The 20,796-nt window shown below is 58.0% G+C and overlaps 8 protein-coding genes across 8 annotated transcripts; 2 read left to right on the top strand and 6 right to left on the bottom strand.

The window, feature by feature from the left end:
- Positions 1-4: 4 nt before the first annotated feature.
- Positions 5-1,157, bottom strand: BJ171DRAFT_439500 (dihydrofolate reductase-like domain-containing protein). Its single transcript, XM_053108024.1, has 2 exons — positions 848-1,157; positions 5-729 (listed from the first exon to the last, which is right to left on the bottom strand). The coding sequence occupies exons 1-2, from the start codon at positions 1,123-1,125 to the stop codon at positions 390-392; spliced, it is 618 nt and encodes a 205-aa protein (XP_052969303.1). The 5' UTR covers positions 1,126-1,157; the 3' UTR covers positions 5-389.
- Positions 1,158-1,307: 150 nt separating this feature from the next.
- Positions 1,308-3,279, top strand: BJ171DRAFT_493943 (uncharacterized protein). The gene is made up of 7 exons (XM_053109968.1): positions 1,308-1,399; positions 1,523-1,667; positions 1,898-1,926; positions 2,065-2,332; positions 2,481-2,504; positions 2,639-2,719; positions 2,883-3,279. The coding sequence occupies exons 1-7, from the start codon at positions 1,380-1,382 to the stop codon at positions 2,976-2,978; spliced, it is 663 nt and encodes a 220-aa protein (XP_052969304.1). The 5' UTR covers positions 1,308-1,379; the 3' UTR covers positions 2,979-3,279.
- Positions 3,280-4,182: 903 nt separating this feature from the next.
- BJ171DRAFT_293393 (uncharacterized protein) lies at positions 4,183-7,206 on the bottom strand. Its single transcript, XM_053106958.1, has one exon. It carries the CDS (start codon positions 7,113-7,115, stop codon positions 4,266-4,268), a length of 2,850 nt encoding a protein of 949 aa, XP_052969305.1. The 5' UTR covers positions 7,116-7,206; the 3' UTR covers positions 4,183-4,265.
- A 700-nt stretch (positions 7,207-7,906) lies between these two features.
- On the bottom strand, positions 7,907-10,153 carry BJ171DRAFT_596803 (putative uridine-cytidine kinase-like protein). The gene is made up of 5 exons (XM_053114708.1): positions 9,616-10,153; positions 9,269-9,339; positions 9,009-9,114; positions 8,525-8,768; positions 7,907-8,362 (listed from the first exon to the last, which is right to left on the bottom strand). Exons 1-5 carry the CDS (start codon positions 9,894-9,896, stop codon positions 8,087-8,089), a joined length of 978 nt encoding a protein of 325 aa, XP_052969306.1. The 5' UTR covers positions 9,897-10,153; the 3' UTR covers positions 7,907-8,086.
- Positions 10,154-10,302: 149 nt separating this feature from the next.
- Positions 10,303-11,572, bottom strand: BJ171DRAFT_493948 (mediator of RNA polymerase II transcription subunit 31). The gene is made up of 3 exons (XM_053109969.1): positions 11,255-11,572; positions 10,994-11,090; positions 10,303-10,726 (listed from the first exon to the last, which is right to left on the bottom strand). Exons 1-3 carry the CDS (start codon positions 11,376-11,378, stop codon positions 10,522-10,524), a joined length of 426 nt encoding a protein of 141 aa, XP_052969307.1. The 5' UTR covers positions 11,379-11,572; the 3' UTR covers positions 10,303-10,521.
- Positions 11,573-11,623: 51 nt separating this feature from the next.
- Positions 11,624-13,253, bottom strand: BJ171DRAFT_493950 (Metallo-dependent phosphatase-like protein). Its single transcript, XM_053109970.1, has 5 exons — positions 13,119-13,253; positions 12,765-13,018; positions 12,465-12,674; positions 12,204-12,365; positions 11,624-12,003 (listed from the first exon to the last, which is right to left on the bottom strand). The coding sequence occupies exons 1-5, from the start codon at positions 13,217-13,219 to the stop codon at positions 11,720-11,722; spliced, it is 1,011 nt and encodes a 336-aa protein (XP_052969308.1). The 5' UTR covers positions 13,220-13,253; the 3' UTR covers positions 11,624-11,719.
- BJ171DRAFT_493955 (checkpoint protein Hus1/Mec3) lies at positions 13,254-15,263 on the bottom strand. The gene is made up of 8 exons (XM_053109971.1): positions 15,091-15,263; positions 14,879-15,006; positions 14,574-14,750; positions 14,192-14,471; positions 13,950-14,087; positions 13,746-13,777; positions 13,551-13,599; positions 13,254-13,444 (listed from the first exon to the last, which is right to left on the bottom strand). Exons 1-8 carry the CDS (start codon positions 15,131-15,133, stop codon positions 13,422-13,424), a joined length of 870 nt encoding a protein of 289 aa, XP_052969309.1. The 5' UTR covers positions 15,134-15,263; the 3' UTR covers positions 13,254-13,421.
- A 210-nt stretch (positions 15,264-15,473) lies between these two features.
- Positions 15,474-20,339, top strand: BJ171DRAFT_493958 (uncharacterized protein). Its single transcript, XM_053109972.1, has 2 exons — positions 15,474-17,119; positions 17,236-20,339. The coding sequence occupies exons 1-2, from the start codon at positions 15,553-15,555 to the stop codon at positions 20,118-20,120; spliced, it is 4,452 nt and encodes a 1,483-aa protein (XP_052969310.1). The 5' UTR covers positions 15,474-15,552; the 3' UTR covers positions 20,121-20,339.
- Positions 20,340-20,796: the final 457 nt, after the last annotated feature.

The following is a 20,796-nucleotide window of genomic DNA, read 5'->3' on the forward strand; positions in this document are numbered from 1 at the left end:
GCCATGAATGCGATGAGTGGGTGGGTGTATTCAGGTTCCAGAAAACCACACAGTCATGCACAAAAAACGGGGGTGTCCCATTTCATTTTGGAAACGCTGTAATGTGGCTCGCTTTACTGCTCTAGTGCTGCTTGTCACATTGTGCCCATCTTTCCGTCGATATCCCACTGCCGCAATCGTTCGCTGACGGCAATCGGCATGCTGTCAGTCCACCCTGCCCGGGGTTTGCTCTCGATGCATTACGGCCCATCGGCTGGACACTGACACAACCAAAACACCTTCATGTGCGAGCCAATCGCTCTGAGATCAGCCTCTGTGTTTTCACGGCCGTGCCTTCCAAGACAAACTTGACGTCGACCTCGTCACCACCTCCGAGCATGCGCCATTGTCTAGATCCTCACATAGAGCTTGTATGCAAACTCGAATCCGTTCTCGGTGATCGGCGTCTGCGGTGCGCCCGGGGCAGCCAAGCTGAATTCGTCGTCCGAGGCCAGGCGCAGGCGATCCTCCGGAATGGCGGGGAAGAAGGTGTCGAATCGGATCGCTTGTCCAAGCGGCGTGACTTGGGTTAGGAAGATGCGGGCGCATTGCGGATGGCTCAGGGCGGCCGCGTATACGCTGGAGCCACCGATGATCCAGACATTGCGGTAGATGCCAAGCGACTCGATATACTCGAGGGCGCTGTCGAAAGAGCCAGAGACATGGACCTGCGGAGGCAACTCGGTTTTGCTGCCGGGACGAGACCAAGATTGAGCTAGGTTGGTCAACCGAGCGCATTGCGAATGCACTTGGCCCGGAGAAACCGATGATCACGAAACAGCTCCTGGAATCCGCTTGGTGCACTTACGACTGGAACTCTGGATCACTCGAGAGCACAACGTTGAGTCTGGCAGTCAGCGGGCGGAACCTTGCCGGAATCGATTCCCACGTCCGTCGACCCATGACCACGACGTTGTCGAGACTGTCGGCGCTGCGTGGGCCTGGAGCGACAGCCGATCCGTAGCCGCCTGTCGTCAGGGCGAGAAAATGCTTCATATCCGATGGCAGCCGCCAGGGCAGGCGGTTGTCCACGCCGATCCCCAAGGTGGATTTTTCAGCGGCGACGACCAGACTGAGCTCGAGCATGGCGCGGATATGAAGCAGATGCGATGGTGGGCAGACCCGGGGCGAGACGCAGTGTCGAGCCTGGAGTCGGTCGAGCTCGATCCAGCGACCTGGACATGCTGTGGCGCAGCACCCGTGATGTTCACCTGACCCGGCAATGCTTCTTTCCGCGGCACAACTCGGCTCGGCCCAAACGTCGATCGGGCTGCATCCTCATCGATTGACCCAGCAAGCCAGATCGCCTGCAGATCAGACCCCAGCCAGCGTCCCGCGAAATGCCCCCCAAGAACGCAAAGTGAGTTGGCTCGGCGGTGCGCTGTTGTGGAAGGGCCTGCGCGGGCGGCTACACATGGACAAGCCTGTTTGCCTGTCCCGATGCTGATGCCAGAATTGCTGCTGCTGGTGGGTGCGGTTGCAGGGCCGCAGCCGCTTTGGAGAAGAAGGCCGCAGTCCAGGCCGAGAAGGACAAGAAGAAGGCCCAAGAGAAGGAGAAGGTTGATGCCGCAGAGTGGTCCAAGGGCGCCAAGGACGGCAGCAAGAAGGACGAAGCAGAGCGCAAACGGGTATGCAAGACCGCAGCTGGTCGCTCTCCTCGATCTGCATTCCAGGCAGCAGCCCGCTCCCATCGCCCATGCCCTCGGACAACATCCCGCAATGAGGCAGTCCATAGGGCATCTGCGTTCGCTATGAAATCGTGCTGGCGGAGAGGCCGTCGCGGTTTCTGCGTATCCGCAATGGGCTCGCTCCTGGCTGTGTGCTCATGCCCATTCACCATGTCCGATCGATTTGGCAGCTGGAAGCCCTGGCCAAGAAAGCCGAGCGGTAAGACCCAAGCCCCCAGAGCAAATGGGGCACGGAAATACTGGATCGTATCAGTGTCAAAGCCCAGTTATGTGGCCACTTGCTTTTCCCGACTCACCGGGCTTACCTGTCTCTGTTGTGGCCATGAATCCCAATCAGAGACGCTCTGCTGGATGCCGAAGAGAAGCAGACAGGCGGTGGCAAAGTCAAGGGCGCCGACAAGAGAGCCGCTGCAAAGGAAGCAAAAATCAACAACTTCCAGGCCGACAACATGCTCGATCTTGCAGAGTACAGCGCCAGCGGCATCGACAATGCCCTGGATCTGCTGAGCCTGACGACCACCGAGGCCGGCACCAATGCCAGCGGCTCGGATCGCATCGAGCGGCATCCCGAGAAGAGAATGAAGAGCGCCTGGGCTGTCTTTGAGGTATCAACTGCGTATTTCAGAGTGCATTATGGACATGTCGGGCTCGGCACCGCCTTGTACTCTCTGAGCAAGTGTTTGGCCCAGCGTTGCTGGATGTGAAGGGAGGTTGCTCACCGATCTCTTCTCGGAATGCCGAATCGTGCAACAGGAACGAGAGATGCCTCTGCTCAAGGTGAGTTCTCTGGCTCTGCTGTTTGTCTGCCAAAGAATGCCCTCCGCATCGCCGTGGTGCCGCGGGAAAGTTGCTGCTCGGATCTCTGCCGTCGCTCTCCTTCCTGATCAAACTGCCTCATTGGAATGCCTCAGGCCGAGAACCCGACACTGCGTCTGTCGCAGTTGAAGCAGCAGCTCCAGAAGAAGTGGAAAAAGTCACCCGATAACCCGATGGTAGGGACGCGATGCATGCAAGATGCGACCCCGTCACTACTCGACGAGCCCGAGCTAACTGCGTTGTTGGTTTGTGGTATTTTCCGTGCACTCCCGTGCACTCCTGTGCGCTTGCGATGTGACTTCTGGGCATCTTCGAATCGTGGCTGGCCGGCGTCTCCAGAACCAAGCCCACATCTCCTTCGACGTCAAGGCCCAGGACGAGCGCGAGATGATTGCAGAGTCCAAGGACGATCAGCTCGAGAGCTTCCGCAAATAGATGTGTTCCGGCAATGTCTTTGCCACCCATGGATACTCGCTACCATGGTGCGTCTCGTCATGATATCGTCCAATCGCTCTCCTGTCCCGTTCCCATTGGTTGAAATTGAATGCATCACTCTCGTCTGGAGCGGCAACAACCATCGCCCTGTGCATGCGACCGGCCCTTGAAACCCCCCCCCAAGAGCAGCATCGGCTTGGCCGGCGTCGGATGCGCGAGCCAGATGCGCCAGATTGTCACCGGGTCGTGTGATTGCTCGAGGACAAGTATTTACCGTTCATAAAAGTCAATAACCCTCAGCTCGCATAACCCGAGGAGCGGCGCGGCAGCTCGGACAAGGCTCTGTGTCTGATTTCTATCCATATTTGCTTGCAGCAAGACCGCTCATCGGGGCAATAGCAGCAGGAAACGGAGAGAGGGAGAGGGGAGTGGGGGGAGGGAGAGAAAGCGCGGGGGAGACCAAAGACAACGACATGGGGTGAGCAGGGTAGGAATACGACAAATGCAAAAAAACATCAGCGAACACGACGGCGGCGACGAGACCGGGCACAGACCAGCCCGACAGCCCAGGCTGGGACATTCAAAGGAGGGCCGCAGAGCGACGGCACAGAGCCAAAAGTGAGCAAGCGATTAAGAGAGCCCGAGCAAGAAGCAAAAACCAAAGGGCGGAAGAGACACGCGGCTTGTATACGAACAGAAAGGAAAGTATATACAAGGATTGAATAGGCGGGGCTGGGTGATGAATCGTCCAAGAGTGCCATCATCGGCTGAAGCGGAGTGGAAGTACAGAGGGAGATCGAAGGAGTATGTTCTACGTAGCAGTCGTGCAACAGAACGACAGAGACAAAATCCAGAGCAAGTTGTGGTGGCAGATCAGGTCGGATCGAAGAGGATCGGATCGGATCGAGTCAGAGTAGTCTTCAAAGGTCACAAACACAGGCAGCCCCCGCATGGGCCAAGGATCTTCGTTGCTGCCCTCAGCTGAATGCGATCCAGCCAAACCAAGCCAAGCCGGGCTGTCTGTCTATCGGTGGAGTATGAACAAATCTTGCGCATGCGATCAACTCGAGCTGAACTGCGACAGGAGCCTTGCAGCGAAACGAGGCACCAAATAGCTGTCATGGAAACTTGCAGCCAGATGGCCAAGAAAGCAGAGGCATGACGTCGGCGCACGCCACGATCCACAATCTCGATGCCGATAGGATGTGTCGACTTGGTCCGACCCTCATCTTCAACCTGGAACAGCGGTGGGGGACGCTTCTGTCGCAACAATTCGTCTATTCGAGTTTACCGACACGCGGAAGCCCGGCCACTCCAGCTGAGGCTCCGTCCCTTGGTTATGACAACTTCCTGGAGCCAGCCCTGGATCGGTGGCGGTTGGTGATACACATCGCTTTGGCCGTACTTTTGCTGGTACCGCAGTGACACGCCGTCAGTGTCGGAGCGTCGTCGAGACCGGCCGCGGAAGGGTTCCTCGTCATCGGCACCGACAGTGGGGATGCCGACAGGACCGTCCGCAGAGCTCGACTCTGTCGATGACTTGAACACCATCGATGTATACGACGACAGCGAGGAGGCGTCATCCGGCTCTTGATCGTCTTCATCGTCTTCGTCAGAGCTCGAAAGCGGCCGAGTTGAAGTGTCGCGCGGAGTAAAGTCGGGAGTCGGTGAGGCCGCAAAGATGCGCTGGGCAAAGATGTTGTTGCGGCTCTCTTCGTCCGAGCTCGGCGAGCTGCTTGTGGTGCTCACGGTGGAAGCATCCGGCTCGAACGAGTCGATTGAGCCATCGAGAGAGCCGTCGTTCTGCTCGGCAGGCTGCTCCGCATGCTCCGAAGCCTCTTCAACAATCGTGGGCATAACCGGCGACGAGGCCGAGCTGATGGTGGTGGCCTGAAGCTGCATTGTGAGCGACTCGATGACAGACTTGGATGTGTCGATGGGGCTGAGGCGGAGGCTGGCATCGACGCGCTGTCCTGGTGCTTTCTCGCGCTCGACGACGACGGTAGTGCTGGAAAGGTTCACAACGATGGTGTCCTGGGGAGTGCGCGGTGAGAGCGCTGCCAGCGGAGGCGAGGAGGCGTGCATGATAGGCGACCGTACCGCTGGCAGAGATTCAGAGGTCGAGCCGACAGCGGTCGTCGGAGACGGCGCAGACTCAAGAATGCCCATCATCTGGGTCTTCATGTTATCGTTGATCTGGCGGGCGGACGCCTTGGCTTGCTGCAGGTTCATGCTGTCGCGGCGCTCCTCGCGAATCTGCTCGTTTCGCTTGCGCTCGCGCTGACGCCGCAGCCTACCTACAAGTCTCTGCACACTACCCTCTTCTTCATCATCGTCGTCGTCGACAAAGTCGTTTTCATCGTTCCAGTGTCCGTCCCATTCGTCCTCGTCGCGGCTGATGCGCCGAGGCGACATCGGGCTTGTGATCTTGGGAGATCCGGGCGTACCAGCGGCCAGGACTTGGTTGCGTTGAGCGCGGTAGAGCCGCTCGGTGGTCTGCCGCATCTCCATGCGCATCTGGATGACCTCAAGCGCGCCCGAGCGAGTGAGCGGCTCGCAGGCAATCGGGTTGCGGTCGTAGTCGTCAGGCGAGTGGGTGAATCCCACATCGACCCACTCAAAGAACCGCACCTTCTTGACTGCAGGCAGGCTCTCGGAAGGCACCGGCCTGGAGGGCTCTGCTGCAGTCGCTATTGGTGGCGGGACGGTCGCGCTGACAGGAGACACGGTGCTGGTGGGAGACTGGCTGCTCTGTTGTGGCCGTGGCGGAGGATCTATCGTATTCGCGCGGGGGGCAGTGTCGATCTGTGGCTGTGGCTGTGGCGATTTGGGCTTGCCGTATGCCCGGACCGTGCCTGCAGGGTAGGGCTGGCCTGGCGAGCTGGGGGGTTGAGGCGAGGGTGAGTGCGAGGGAGACATGCGGCTGGTTTTGGCGGCCCGCGGAAGGGTTGCCGCCTTGGGAGTTGCGCCCGGAAGGGACGCGAGCGAGGGCTTGGGCGATGGCCGTCTGTTTGATACTGATACTGTCGTGGGTGACGGTGTTGGTCTGGCTGGGACTGCGGGGACGGTCGACGGCCGCTTTCCGTTTGTTGGGATTTTAGAGGAGCCCGAGGCGCCCTGACCAGCGGCGGACTGACCAGCGGCGGACTGACCAGCAGCTCTGGACTTGGAGGATGCGGGCTGTCCGGTGGGAGACGCTGAGCTGGATGCGGCACCTTGAAGGAAGTTTGCGTGAAGCGATGCGAGAGCCGGAGGTGTTTCAATCACTCGATTAGAGGACGAAACAGCAGCAGCACCATCGATACCGTCGCAGGAGTCGATCGGATATAGCGGGGCGCCGACGACGAGTGCAGGTGGATCCGGAAAAGTGCTGCCGAGGGCAGCAGCGAGAGCAGAGTCGAATTCCGGATAAGCAGCCGTCTGTGCCGAGCCAGACGCCGCTGTCGCCGAGGCTTGTGAGCGGTCATCCGGAGCACTCGTAGGACGCTGCTTGAGGATCGGGACAGGGATGCGGCTCGGGCTCTTGTTGGTGAGAACAACGTAGCCCTGGTAAGCCTCGGCTGGCGGCGTTGAGCCGCTGTCTCTGTTCCACTCACCGACGCGGGTGTAGATGCTCGAGAGGTTGAGCGAAGCCGAGGTGAGGAAGCGGCTGGGCTCGTAGCGAGGCAATTCAAACTCTTTATCGCGCCGATGGACAGTCGGATCGGAGTGGCGACGGGGAGGCGTTGCTGGGTTGGCATTCTCCTTGACACCACGGTGCGGAGACATCATCAAGGGGCTATGGTGCAGCTTGTCGGTGCTCTTAGAGAGCTTGCCGGACGGGCGGCGGGGTCGAGAGGGGTTCTGGACGGCACCGTTGTCGGTGGGCATGTTGGTGAGGGTGCGCTTGTTGAGGTCGATGGTGGAGAGCGAGTGTCGGTGCAACCGGGATTTGGCGGATTTGGAGGGCAGCGGCGAAGAAGGAGACATGGGACTTGATGCATCCGTGGCGGGGAGAAGCTGCGGATCCGAGGAAATCGGCCGGGGCTTGGACCTGTGTTTGGACGATGCCTTCGAGGCGGGTGCTGGTGTGGGTGGAGTCAAGGTGGCGGTTGGAGCTGACGAGGAGAGCTTTGTGGCCACAGAGGGTCTGGACATGGCGAGGGCGACCGGGGGGGCCAACGACCAGCCAATGGGTGATGGGGATCCGGTGCGGGTCGGGAAAGGTGGTTGAAGCCGAATCGATGATCGTGTGGATATCGACCCGCGGCTGGTGAAGGAGACGAAGGACAAACACAAGCCACCGAGGCGCTTGGAGGGCGAGGACGGTTCGGCGCTGAATGCGACGAGGGCGGCTTGGACGGAGAAGACAGCAGCGAGAGCCGGCGGACAGGACTTGGAGGCAAGTCACGGACACAGGTCACGGACTGGGGTGGATGGGCTGGGCCCGTGCAGATTGGCCGCTTCAGGGGGGTGTCACCGGCGGACGACGAGCGGCAGGCCGGGACGTCGACGGAGCTGGGTGGACGGGGGGACGTGCTTTGTGGGGAGGGGAGCGGCAAGACAGGCGCCAGACGAGAGATGCGAGCAGGAGACCAGAAGAAAAGGCGATGGAGGGCAAAGAAGAAGAAATGACCTGGCCGAGACAACTCACAATTGCGATCCAAACGCCGTCCAAAACGGGCGGGCGGGCGCCGAGGGGCGCCGAGGCCCCGCGAGAGCGCTCTCGCTGCACGCGCGCCGCTGTATCTGTGCCGCCGTTGAGCCGGGCGAGGTGCGCCGCTCTCGCTCCACCTCCGTGTGACTCTGTGCTGCACGCCGTCGCACAGATCGCGTGCGTCACACATGGGCTGAGCCATCCCGGCATTCCCTGGCGCTGATTGCGACCATGAAAGTGCGAGCGAGCGAACGAACGAACGAAGGCCGCGATCAAATGCCATGAGCGAGTGAGGGAATTCCGCGATCGGGCGGTCTCTGCCGAGTCAGGTGCAGATAGTTGCGGCCATGTATTTTCGGATCGCTCATCTCGTGCACTTCCACCCCAGACCGCTTCCACCCGATCCCTGCCGCCGCTGGCGCCTTCTGTCATGCCGCACCCTGCGCTTCTGACTCGGCAGAGCCCGCGCTCGCTACTTGGGAAGGGCCGTGAAGGACGAGTCCTCGATCGATCCGCCCAGCGACGCCATCCTCAGCGAGGTCGACACGCGCTTCTTGGCCGGGCTCAGGTTGTGGCTACTGTGGTGTGCCGACGAATCTCGAGTCGTTCCAAAGACGGCTTCGCTCTGGCGCTCCTTGAACTCACGATCCCGCTGCTGGAGGGTGTCGACGATGTGATAGGCCAGCAGCTGGATGGCAACCTCGTTGTCTTTGCCTCGTGGGATGATCATGTCGGCGTAGCGCTTGGACTGGCAATATAGACCCAAGCAATGCGAGGATGTCGATCAGTCTGAGCCCATCTCAAGCATGGAATGACAAAGCTGCAGCGAGAATGAGTGCTCTCTCAGACCCTGGATGGAGCCACGCCGGGTCAATAGAATCGGCTGAATGCAGAGTGTTCTGCCACTTACGGGCAGTATAAAGTCCTCGAACGCAGGCTTGGAGAATTTGACATAGTGCAGCAGCACCGTCTCGAGCTTGTGCGAGTGACGGTCTTCGGTATCCCGAATCACCTGCCGTGCCAAGCGCAAGTCGCTGTCCACATCCACAAAGATCTTGAGGGCCAGGGCCTCGCGGATGTGTCGTTCGTAGAGCATATGAATGCCGGTGAAAATGGCCACTTTAGGACAGGAGATCTCCGTGGTTTCGGGCAATCTGGGCCATGGGAGCGAGTGCAGCCGTGGCGAATGCAGTCACAGGTTCGGAGGCAATGGAAGACGAATGCAATCAGTCAGTAAGGTGCACGTAGTGAATGCTGCGTCAGAAAGTAATGGAGAAGGCCATTGGGCGGTCCATTCCCAAGACAGATACATGATGTCACGAAACAACATGAATCAGAGCCGATCCAAGGATGGGCACCGAATCGGATGCGTTTGCGCCAGCGCCCCATCGCACCTCTCGTATGTCTTGAAGTTGTAGATTGGCAGCTTGACCGGCAGTCCCTGGTGCAGGTCCTTGATGACCGACTCGAGAAGCGGCCAGTCGAAGGCATCAGGATGATCTGCATCACCAGAGCGTGAGAATGACACATTGCCCACATTGCCCACATTGCCCACATTGCCCACATTGCCCACATTGCCCACATTGCTCACATTGCTCATGCCATCCCAGACGAGATTGCCATTGTGACCCCACAGTTCCTCGAGCAGACTCACCAAAGTTGTAGTCGCCTTTCTGGGCCGACAGCAAGCATTCGCCGACCAATGTCTTGTAAAAGTTCTCTTGTCTGTGGCCGAGCCGATTCATCTGTTAGCCCTGAACCCGAGCTTTGGTCGGCCGCTGCAAAAGCAAGCATCCTGCGCTATCGTCTCGAATGAACGCGAGCCCGATTGCGAGCAACCTCAGGCAACCTCAGGCAACCGCATGAACTCGACGGAAGCGCTGCTTCGACGATCGCCATCGCCAGATCACCGCCCGCCCATTTGTCTGGATAGATCTATGCTGCATGGGCGTTTGCGCGAATCGGCCGATTCCATATGGGCGCGAGACCGCCTGCTCATACCGGATGAACACAATCGACTCGGGCGAGAGACCCTTCGAGACTAGGATGCTCTTGATTTGGTCGCAGACCTCGCCTTTGCCGGCAGAGCTGCCGCCCGTCACGCCTATGAGGATTGGCGCGGGGCTGGAGTTGAGGTCAAAGGGCGTCACATCGTCCGTTTTGGCCGCCTTCCAGTCCGGCGTCATCGGCAGCGGAAAGGTCAGCGGCTTGCTTTCGGCGACGTTTTCCATCGAGGTCAGGACAGAGCGCAACAGCGAGTTTGGATTCGTGTAAGACGACATGCAACGCAACAAAGGATTTCGAGCCGGGCCAGAAGAATAGCGGTGGTGGGAGTCAGAGACGACCCTGGTCGTTGCCGAATGGGTCGCTCGGGCCGGGGATGAGAAAGAGATGATTTGCAGATGCGGTTGACGCCGGCACAAGAGGAGTGGCCGAATATGCCCGGTGGCCGCAGTCGGGAGGCTGGAGACGCAAGTGCTGCCGGAGGGCGATGGAGAACAAAATCGACGGATCGCAGAGCGACGGGATGAGAGACAAGCGTCGGTTGAGAGCATGGCTGCTTCCGCCCTGGCAAGCAGGCGGGCCCTTTGGCCGACCAGCATCCCGCCCTCGCCGCATGCGCTCTCGGAGTTGCCCTGCTGTACAGCACGGACGATAGGGCCTGCCGCCTCGGCATGCGATTGCGACTGTGGTTGTGATTGCACTGATGTATTGCATCCGCATGGCGGCGGACGACTGCACCGCAGCGCATGCGATTGTCAGCGCACGCCCATGGATGCATCCCAAGAGCAGCTCGCACACAACACAACCAGCTGTGGAGCCATCATGCAGACGGCTTTCTGGGGGGGGGGAAGAGCGCCTCATGGGGCCTTCTGGCTGCTGCAGATGCATTTCGGTAGATTGCCGTCACGACGATTTGAGGAACTTGCGCACCCACTCGGGCGCTTCGTCTGCCAAACTATCCTCGTGCTGCTTTTCCCGATCGTGGCGGTAGTACATCCAGGTGAAGAACTCCTTCTGATGCAGCAGCAGGGCAGTGTCGGGACTCGCCAGACTCGATCGGAAGTGCTGGTTCTGCAGCAGCTCCAGCATTTCGAGGCTGAAGGGGTATCTGGATCGATCAGCCCCGATCGCGGCGCATCAGGTTCCCGATCGCAGAGCAGGAGGCCGCAAGACGGGGCCGTCCAGGATCCAAAGAGAAAATATGGGTGAGGACGGGATGGGCTTTTTGTCTTATGGCAGTCTGAAACAATGGCCGCCGTTCAGGAGGCATAGCTGCGTCGTCTCATATCATGGATGCTCACGCCCTCTCCCCAGACGAGGTATTTCTGAACGAGCCCTGTCAAGCGGATGCAACTGAGGCCGGCGGACGACTTACTCGATGTATTTTGCGTACTCGGGTTGCTGCCAGTATTTCAGATACCGCAAATAGTTGATGAAGGCCTGGTCTTGGAACATCTGCTGCTGTGCTAGATCTGCAACGTGTCGGATGCAATGCGATGCAATGCGATGCGGTGTGATGCAGATGTTCAGCCCAAACCCCTCGGTGTCGCTTGGGCTCGGCCGAGTCACAAGCATGAGCCGTTCGGCTGATCTCTTTGCGGGCGCTTGGCGATAGATGCTCGATGCAGCACTTTACATTGCAGATAGAGCGGGTTGGCGAGCGACTGCACAAACTCGAGCTCCATCTGGAACCGGATCTTGGGATCTTCCTTCAATGGCCGCGGGACCTCCACCGGGGCGGCAGCAGCGTCGGAGGCCATGAGCTCAGTAGATGCAGTTATCGATGCCGCAGGTGTCCTTGATCAAGCGAATCTTTGGTTCGCCTGGTGTTGAAGCAGGGTCGACTGAAGATGATGCGAGACAGAACCCAGCCGCGCCTGATCCCAGACGGCTGTGGCTTCAGGAGCAACATCGATCCGAAGCTGCCTCCGCTTCGTTCTGGACGAGGTGTGGACGCATGCCTTCCGGGCACCCACAAACACTCCGGCCCTTCTCCTCGGTCGAACCAGGTGCAAATATGATTGTATTCAGGACCCCGGGATACATCCGGCAATGGTCCAGTTCGGATGCACCTCGCCGCCTTGCACCATGCAATTTGCTCTCATGGCGCAACCGTCTCGAGGCGAATGCTGGAGATCCGCCACTGCGTCGCCAGCTTTTCAAAGGTCACGATGCCGTATCGGCCATTTTGCAGCGCCCCAGGATTAATCACGGTTGTCTGGCCCATCTGCTGGACGCCCCATGAGATATGTCCATGTCCGTGCAGATGACAGAGGACCCCGCCAAAGCCATTGGGATACTGTCCTCGCAGATGCAGACCCCGCAGAGCCGTGCTGCCTGTTTCGAGCTGGATCTTGGAGGGATCGAACAGCCTGCTGGTCGTGCCTTTGAAGCGTCGATGGTGTCCGTAAAGCCGGAAGCAGCAGAGATTACCATCCATTCATCATCCATTCATCATCCATTCATCATCCATTCATCATCCATTCATCCATCCATTCATCATCCATCCATCCATCCATCCATGTGCTTGAGTCGAAATGTTTTGCAGCTCCAAGCCAGCATGCAGTCGGGTTGCATCCACTCACCGCTCGAGGCCGGCCCGCAGTGGGTCGCCAGGATATGTGCAGGCTCGGTTTGGAACAGCTCGGTGGTCAGAGGGCCTTGGGCATTCAACGAAACCGTCTCTGGCTGGCCAAACAGGACAGACTCGGCCTGCTCCTCCATCTCGGCCTCGGTATATGGAAACCCTGTGTGCGCATACATCGTCAGGGGAAGCGCTGTTTTGCACGAACGGGTCTGTCGGGGCGAGGTGATGTGCTGCTCCGGAGCGTCGTCATGCAGCATACCGTATTGCTGCACCACCGAGAGATCGGCAGAGTGTCTGTCGGGAACGGATCCTCCCAGCCCATAGACGAAGAGGCCCGAGCCCAGATCGGCGCGCCTGCCATGGATGTTGAATGCGGTGTTCTCTTGCATATCGTATGGCGGGCCCGTCGTTGCCAACGGACCAGATTCGGGATGCTTGTCACGAAAGAGCTCGATATAATCATGATTGCCTGGACGAGAAACGAAAGCCGTCAACCAAAGTGGGACTCGGTCAGGGAGGAGGCTGCGTCCCGCATGCAGCAGCAGTAGCAGCAGCTCACCTGGAATGTAGCATGTTGGCGAGCCCAGGTCGCCGAGTCGCTCCAGGACCTGAGCGAAACTGGACTTTTCCTTTTCGACAAGCTGCTCCTGCAGCCTCAAGATCCAGTCGTCCGCGTCGCCAATCGATGCCAGCCCGGCGCTCCGAGCAGTTGCGTCGCTGATGAGCTGCTGGAGTCGCGGCTGGCCTGTGGCGTACGATGACGTACTGTTGTTGATATTGACGAGGTCGCCGAGGACCAAGGTCAGAGTGGGCCTGCGTCGATGCAAGCAGGCGAGGGGACGGTGTCAGAGCCAGAGTGTTGCCGATAAGTCTGGATGCGGCAACATCGCTCGGCCGGCAGGGGCACACCAACCGCTCGACAGCCGGCAGGCGCCGCACCGCTGTGATGACCTTCTCGAGGTTGGCTATGTGCGAATGGATGTCTGAGAGGACCAGAAAGCGCCGCACGATCATGGCTGACAGAGCATGTTGAGAGATCGGCCAAGACGGGCAAGAGGCCAAAGAAAACAGAAACAGCACCGCAGGCGCGGCGCGCTCGATGTGATCGGCTCGATGCGGTCCAGTGCCCGTGGCTCCCGCCATTGAAAAGGGATGCAGGCTCGCAAGGGCACTAGCGCACAGGACACGGGAGAGGGCTCGATAGGAAACGGGGCTATCACAGAGAGCGCACGGGGATGTCTGCGGATATTGGGGCAATCCGCAGATGGCAGAGCGGCCAGATCAGTCAACTGCATCGCCAAGGCATATCCGCGTCCACAAGTATGGCAGGCGAGGCGACACTTACAGTAGGTCAGATTGCCGCATTGGCTCTCGTTGGGGCCGCCGACGTAAACCTGTTGCCGTCATGGCGAATACCAAGTCGGTGGCACTGTGTGAGGAAAGAGGTACTCGCAGCCGCCGATACCGCTGCACCCCGGAATCGCTCATAGAACTTGCAATGGCCAAGAGTTTGCGTCAGGCTGACGGCAAATGCACTCACGTAAAACACCAGGCCCCTGTTTTCGATGATGCCTGTTTGTTCCGACAGATGGTCGATCAGCTTTGCAGCACGGCCCCAGAGCCAGCTCTCAATTCTCGGGTGGAGCCACCGCTCAGCATCGCATAGCAGCCATGGCTCAGCACCCAGAGCTCGATCGACCGATGCCGCGGACACAGCTTGCTCCTGGCTCGGCTTGCTACTCACAGCATACTACATTTGTGGGATTGACCACATAGCTTTGCACAAATTTGACAAAGTCGCGGGCATCGACTCGAGCGTCGGCAAAGAGGGTTGGGTCTCGGTTTGCGCTCGGCTGCTGAGACGAGTCGACCTGAGATGGATCTAAGCACAGAACGAGTCGATTGCTGCCATGAATGTCCCATCGCGAGTGGATCGGCATAACGCGCGCTGAGGACGGACTCTGAAGCAGTTTGCAAATGCCGTACCAAACTCGGGGTTGATCAAGTTCCGGTAGGAGGTCTCGACCTCGACCGAGTCGGTGTCGATCTTGAGCACAAATTCACCGCGCATGTTGGCCGAGATGGTGATGTAGTTGGACATGGACTTCATTCTTTCGGCGATCGTCCGGATGCTGGAGAGGGGCGGCATCATGATGTGTACGTGCGGCTCAGGGACGAGGGGCTCTTTCAGCTCTTCTGCCTCGGGCGGAGTCAGCACCCGCACAGGGATGTCTTGAACCAGCAAGACGCAATTTCCTGTTCGACTCTGGGGAAGGTAGGCAAGGAGCAGCCCGTTAGCCCGATTCGTGGCTTCGAGTCCGAGGACGCAGACCTCGTTGCTGGGTCAATGCAGGCAGCGGCCGCGCACCTGGTTGGCGATCTGGAACGAGAGCACGGGGAGAGAGTTCTTCTTTGCCAGCTTCATGGTGATCTCGGTGGCATTCTGGGCAGATTTGAGGGACCGCACGAGATGTTCGCCAGAGAGTTGAAGAAAGATCTGGTTTTCGTTGGCACTTTCGATCCGGTAGTCTGCAAAGATGAAGCTCTGGGAGGGACCAGAATGGCCAATGGAGCAGCGATCAGCCGGGCGCATGGTCCACAGGGATCCATCGAGCCTATCTGCCTTCTCTTCAATGATACCAGAACTGCCAGCAGCTGAAGGAGTGGCCGTACCGTGCTGATCGAGCCCCAGACTTGAATGCCGCTGTCGACGTCGGCTTGGGATACGATAAAGTAGACGTCGCTTGGTGTGAGGCGCAAGATCCACGTCTTTGCGATCTTTTCCAGCGTCATCGCCATTCCTGGATCAAGAATACGAGCGCATCAGCATCGTCCAGAGCAGAGTGGACGTGAGGATCTGCTGCACAGAGAGGGGCGCAACTGACTGGCGAACTGCGCGGGGTTGGTGATCTTGGTCTTCATGCGCATGGCTGGGCGTGCTGGGACGAGACGGGAGGGAGGACGATGCGATAGACGGTTCTGCAGATGATGCGATAGACGGTTCTGCAGATGATGCGATAGACGGTTCTGCAGATGGTGTGGTGGATGGCTCGGCAGATGGTCGGCGGGACGAGCTTTGGCAGAGCAGCGCGGAGATGCGCAGTCCATGGCATGAGCGGGTGCTGCGGTCGCTGGCGTGACAGCAGCGCGACACCTTCCAAATGCAGCATCGGTGTCGCGTCCCCTTGCCGTCCAATCGCAGCGCTCGCCTCGGCTTGGACATTGTCCCCCTTGCCTCGCCGATTTCTCCGTTGGGTCGCTCTTCCTCATCGACTCTCATCGACTCTCATCGACTCTCATCGACTCTCATCGACTCTCATCAGCTCTCATCAATCCTTGGCGTCCGCATGCCAGCCTCCGGCCAGCCGCCCTCCCGCCTGCCCGACGGCCCCGGCTATGACCTTTATGTCGCCGCCGGTTCCCAATCCGACCTCGAGGCCGCCGAGGCCCTGAAAGCCCTGCTGACCGCAACAGCTGTGCGCCGCCACCAGCGCCCCGCAACCATTTTCAGCGTCCCTTCCTTGGCCGACGGCGCCGGTTCTTGGGCCGAGGCACTTCCACGATGCCGTGCCTTTGTCATCATGATCAGCCAAGAGTCGGTGGATATTATGAAGCAGAAGGCCGAGCGTGGCGAAAGCGACGACTTTTTCAACCAGATCAAAGCGGTGCTCGACCTGAAAAACACACTCTGGCAACTTCCAGTTCTTCCCTTGGCTGTGGCCTCAAAGGGAACCAAGGACGGACAAGACGCCATCATCAGCTTCAAGCCCCACCTGCTCTTCATCCCGAATCATCCCCGATGTGAGCCCCTGAAGCAGGTTCTCCACAGACTGCGCCAGATTCAGGTCTGTGACTACCGCGCCGACCTGGCCTATCGCATTGTCTATCGGATTCTCGGCCACTGCTTCAAGCCGCCATCCCCTGGGCCCAACGCACTTGATGTTATCGATGCCCAGCCCCTCTCCATGCTTGTCCAATCGACATACAGAGTCAATACGCTCCATCTCGAGCATCTCCTTCGGCACCTCACACTGACCGGCCGCGCCGTTATCTCGGGCGTTGCTGGGATCGGCAAGTCTGCCCTTGCCCGCCAGTTCCTCGGACTCACGATGGGTGGCCAAGTCAATCAAAAAAGCGTACAGCTCACATCACTGCAGCGGGAAATCAAAGGAGACTCGACGCTCTATAGCTTGTTTGTGTGGCTCGATTGCTCAACCGAGTGGACCCTCCTCGACAGCCTCATTTGCTTCTTCCCCAAGATCAACCCGAACATAGTAGTCCGGTACGCCTGCTCCTACTTTTCTCAGAATACGGGCTACATCCTGGTTCTCGACAATGTCAGCAACATGACAGTAGTTGACTCGGCATTTTCGGGATGCGCCGAGTCTGGCTTCCACGGCGATATTGTTGTGACAACTCGACTGTCGACCTTGCCTGAGGGCCCCTTTCTTACTGCCTTGGGGGCCAAGCTGGATAACTTCAAGCAATGCCCACTTTGCATCGAACCCTGGGAAACCCCCATTACGTCTGCATATCTAAATGGGCAAGGCATCAAGACACTCATGATAGCCAACCCTGAACAACAGCAATCGATCGAAGCAATCGCCGCCTTGCTTAGAGGCTATCCGCCCGCGATTGAAATCTGCTCGCGGCTCTACGAAAACAACAATATCACCCTTTCCGAAATTGAGCAACGCCTCAAACAAATCCAGACGCCAACTGGCCCCAATCAGAACGACGACTTCCAGTCACTGCTCCAGGTGATTGTGGATCTGTCCATCTCAGTCCTACTCAAGCGCAGCGAGGGTGCTGACGCCGTTCGGCTCGTGTATGCTGTGTCATTGCTCGCGCCCCGCGATATTCCACTCGATTTGATCAATCAAATCGCAAAGGCGATGGGTTTGTCCAAAGATGGTGAGTCCTGCATACGAAAGAGAAATCCCGATCTCGGAGCCTAACTTTGAGCAATCGGCAATATAGCTTCCGCAGCCCAAGGCTTACCGTTGGCCGTCGCTTCATCCGCTATACAGGATCGACTCTGATTCGAGCAATCTGTGAGTGCGGAATGCTCAGTCGCAGCGGAACCGACCTCTACTCCGCACACCCACTCGTTCAGGCAGCCGCTCGATGTATCGCTCAGAATCGCGAGGATCTGCGCGTCTCCGAGTGCCAAGATGCTGTCGGCAATGTCCTCATGGCGTTAGTTATTGTTCCGGACTCGGCAGATCCCCTATCCAACATATATCACGATACTGTGCCTCCGTCACTGCCTCTCATCGTCGATCCTCCCAAGGCAAAGCGGTTTTCGTTGAGTGGACACCTTGACGAGTATATTTCCAACGTTATCCCCGAGAACTACGGGCAGGTGTGGCATCACCAGTTCGAACTTCGAGCTGCTCGGCTGTCAAAAGATCGGCAGCTCTATGACAAAGCCAAACACTACTACCAGTCCTCGATCAGAAAGGGAACCAAGATCCACGGAAACAAGGCTCACTCGGCTATTTTGACGGGTTTGCTGTCACTGGGAGACATTGAAAAATTCAGGGGTCGCTTGACCGAGGCGGCAGCACTCTACCAAGAAGCCATCGATCTTGCGGCTCAGATCTACGGTGCTCGTCCGAGCGAATCCGTCTCGGTCCTGAAACACCATTTGGCGGTGATTGCTTCTGTCGAGCAACGCTGTGAAGATTCCCTGCGTTACTATCAAGAGTCATTGGAGATAGTCACGAAGGTGCTCAACACGCGAATACACTCCAACGTGGCCCATCTGCTGTGCCATATTGGGCATATTCTCGAGCGACTGGGTCGCTTTGACGATGCCAAGTCGAACCTTGAAGAGGCACGTGAGACCTACATCAAGCTCAACGGGGGGAAAATGCCGGCTCAAGCTTCGGAGACGCTAACCCGGCTGATGAGTGTAAGCTACCACCTTGACCGATTTGATGATGTACAAAAATACTTCCAGGAAGCCCTGGATCTGTTCCTCCAAATCTACTGGGTTGAAGAACACGACAAGATTGCATGGCTCTATAAACTGATGGGGTTGATGCACATGAACAAGAAAAGGTATGCCGATGCCCTGCATTTCTTGAAGGAGGCCCTTCGAATTCAACTCAAAATCCACAAAGGTGGCGATGAATCCAATATCGTGTCGATCAAAGGCTTTATCGATCAGGCCGATCAGTGCAAGAAGAACGAGGAAGAGTCGGCCCTCTGGGCGAAATACCGCACTTTCAGCGACCTCGCTCAGGCAGAGTTTACTGCGGGTCGATACCCATCGGCCTTGCTGAACTTCCAAGAAGTCCTCCGTTTGGCTCAGCAAATGCGTAGACCCAGCGCCCGTGAAATCATCGGACAAGCCCATTCCCGCATCGGTTTATCGATCCTCCAACAGAAGCGAGCAGAAGAGTCGCTAGAGCACTTTCAAACGGCAATGGATATTCTTACTGAGTATTACGGAACCCGGGAACACACCGAGATCGCTTCGATTTACGGGTTCATGGGCTCTGCTGCCGTTGCTCGCTGTCGGTATGAAGAGGCGCTTCAGCACTATGGGGAGGCTGTAAGTCTCTACACCCGCATCGACAAAACCGCAAACCGTGTCGAGATCGCCGCCAAGCTCTCGACAATAGCCTCGATAGAGAGTCACCTGAGACTCCCAGACGCACAAAGGCACTTTCAAGAGTCCATCGACATCAGCGAGTCAATTCACGGAACGCGTGTGCATCCGGATGTGGGCGAGAAACTCGAGCATATGGGAGTCGCACTACGGGCAAAGGACCAGCTCGATGAAGCCTACTGGTGCTTTGAAGAGTCGCTGGATATCTTTACCAAGTGCTATGGATCAAGAGAGCACTACAAAATTTCATTGTTGCTCAGAAGACTCTCCTCGATCGACAGCCTCCGAGGCAAGTACGAGAAATCGCTCCAGCTTTACCGGGAAGCCCTTGCTATCATAACGAAGTGTCAGACCCTGTCACCAGAGGATATTCCGAGTTGCCATCTCCACCTTGGCTTCGCGCTGAGATGTCTCGGCAAAATCGATGAAGCCCGCATCCATCTCCAGTCTGCGCTGGACATGTTGAGAGCTCTGTATGGCTCCCAGCCTAGCACAACAGTCGCCTGTGTGCTTGATGAGTTTGCCTGGCTTCATCACCTCGCCGGTGAGTATGACATAGCGTTGGACTATCACCAACAGGCACTCGCAATCGGCGAGTTGAATGGAGAGCACTTCAAACATGCCACTGCCGATTTCATGCGCGGGTGCGCCGAGGATCTGCTGTATCTCAAGCGCTATGACGAAGCTGCTGCACACCTCCACCGGGCACGCGGAATGCTCGACGGCTTCCCAGCGGACCTGGAGGCTCCTATGATTCTTCGAGCCTTCGGTGACCTCCACAGTGCTCTGGGCGAGGAGAACAATGCCATCATCTTCTATATCGAGTCGATAGAAGCGGTCACAGTGACCATAAAATCTCGCATCCACCCTATTGTCGCGAGATGCTTGTGTGGTCTGGCCAGAATCGACGCATCAAATCAGCGATATGACGTGGCCTGCGAGCGCCTCAGTGAAGCTATCGACATTTTTACGACCTCGACTCCCGACCATCCCTACCTCCTCATGGCCAAGGAACAGCTCGACGCTGTCGAACTGGAATTTGCAATTTCTCTGTCAATGTCTACAGAGTCGAAAGTGAACTCAGAAGGCATCGACATGGGGATGATACGGGTGGTTGAATCAACTCGAAATGAAGCGGCGAATGCAAGCGGCGGCCAAGGCAGCGATCAAGGCAAAGTTGATGAATGCACAAATGGTGGTCAACAAGCATCTGCATCCACGGCGGCAGAGAATGATCCCCTCGGCGACCCAGTTGCACACAATGACGACCACGAGCGAGTCGACCAAGCTTCATGATCGCAGCGGGCGAAGCATGCGCATGTCGCGAACATGGCCTCGCTGACATGCCTTGACTCTGTCGTGGGAGGCCTCTCACCCAAGAACTATGCCCAGCTGGGACGAGGAAGGCTTGACACACGAGTGTCGAGCAGCTCCTCAGTGAGAAGCCATTAGCCCATCGCCGCTGTTGTCGGCAGCCCTCCGCATTGCCTTGAATACAGGTGCTGTACTGATGAGTTGTATGTCTTGACAGTGGTTCTGATTGCGTTGGCGGCATTGATGGGCCATGGTGCATCACCAATCGCACCCAGGAGACTGAGCTCTTGGCCAGGGCTCACCTGGACCGACACCACGCAACTGGCCAGACTGAGACATGCCATGTCCATTGCCCTGTCCCGGCGAGAGGATGTGTGCGGCACCTCCCAGACCACAAACAACACCCCCAATCGCTCCACATTGTCGAGGGACATTGTTCGGAAGCATCTGCTGGAGCTTCGGTGATTGGGACTGCCCGGTGCTGCCCCTGAAACCAGAGCCCAATCACATCACCCCCGGATGCGAGGCAGTCGCTTCTGCCAGCGAGAGATGATGAGCCAGACGGGCGAACAGCCTCAAACAACGCCAATGGTCCAGCTCGGCATTGTCATATCGGAGGCAGGCGCCTAAGTTGATGCCATTCCGGACAGTTTCCGGG

Source organism: Polychytrium aggregatum (assembly GCF_025602895.1).
Source record: "Polychytrium aggregatum strain JEL109 chromosome Unknown BJ171scaffold_8, whole genome shotgun sequence".
NCBI lineage: Eukaryota > Fungi > Chytridiomycota > Chytridiomycetes > Polychytriales > Polychytrium > Polychytrium aggregatum.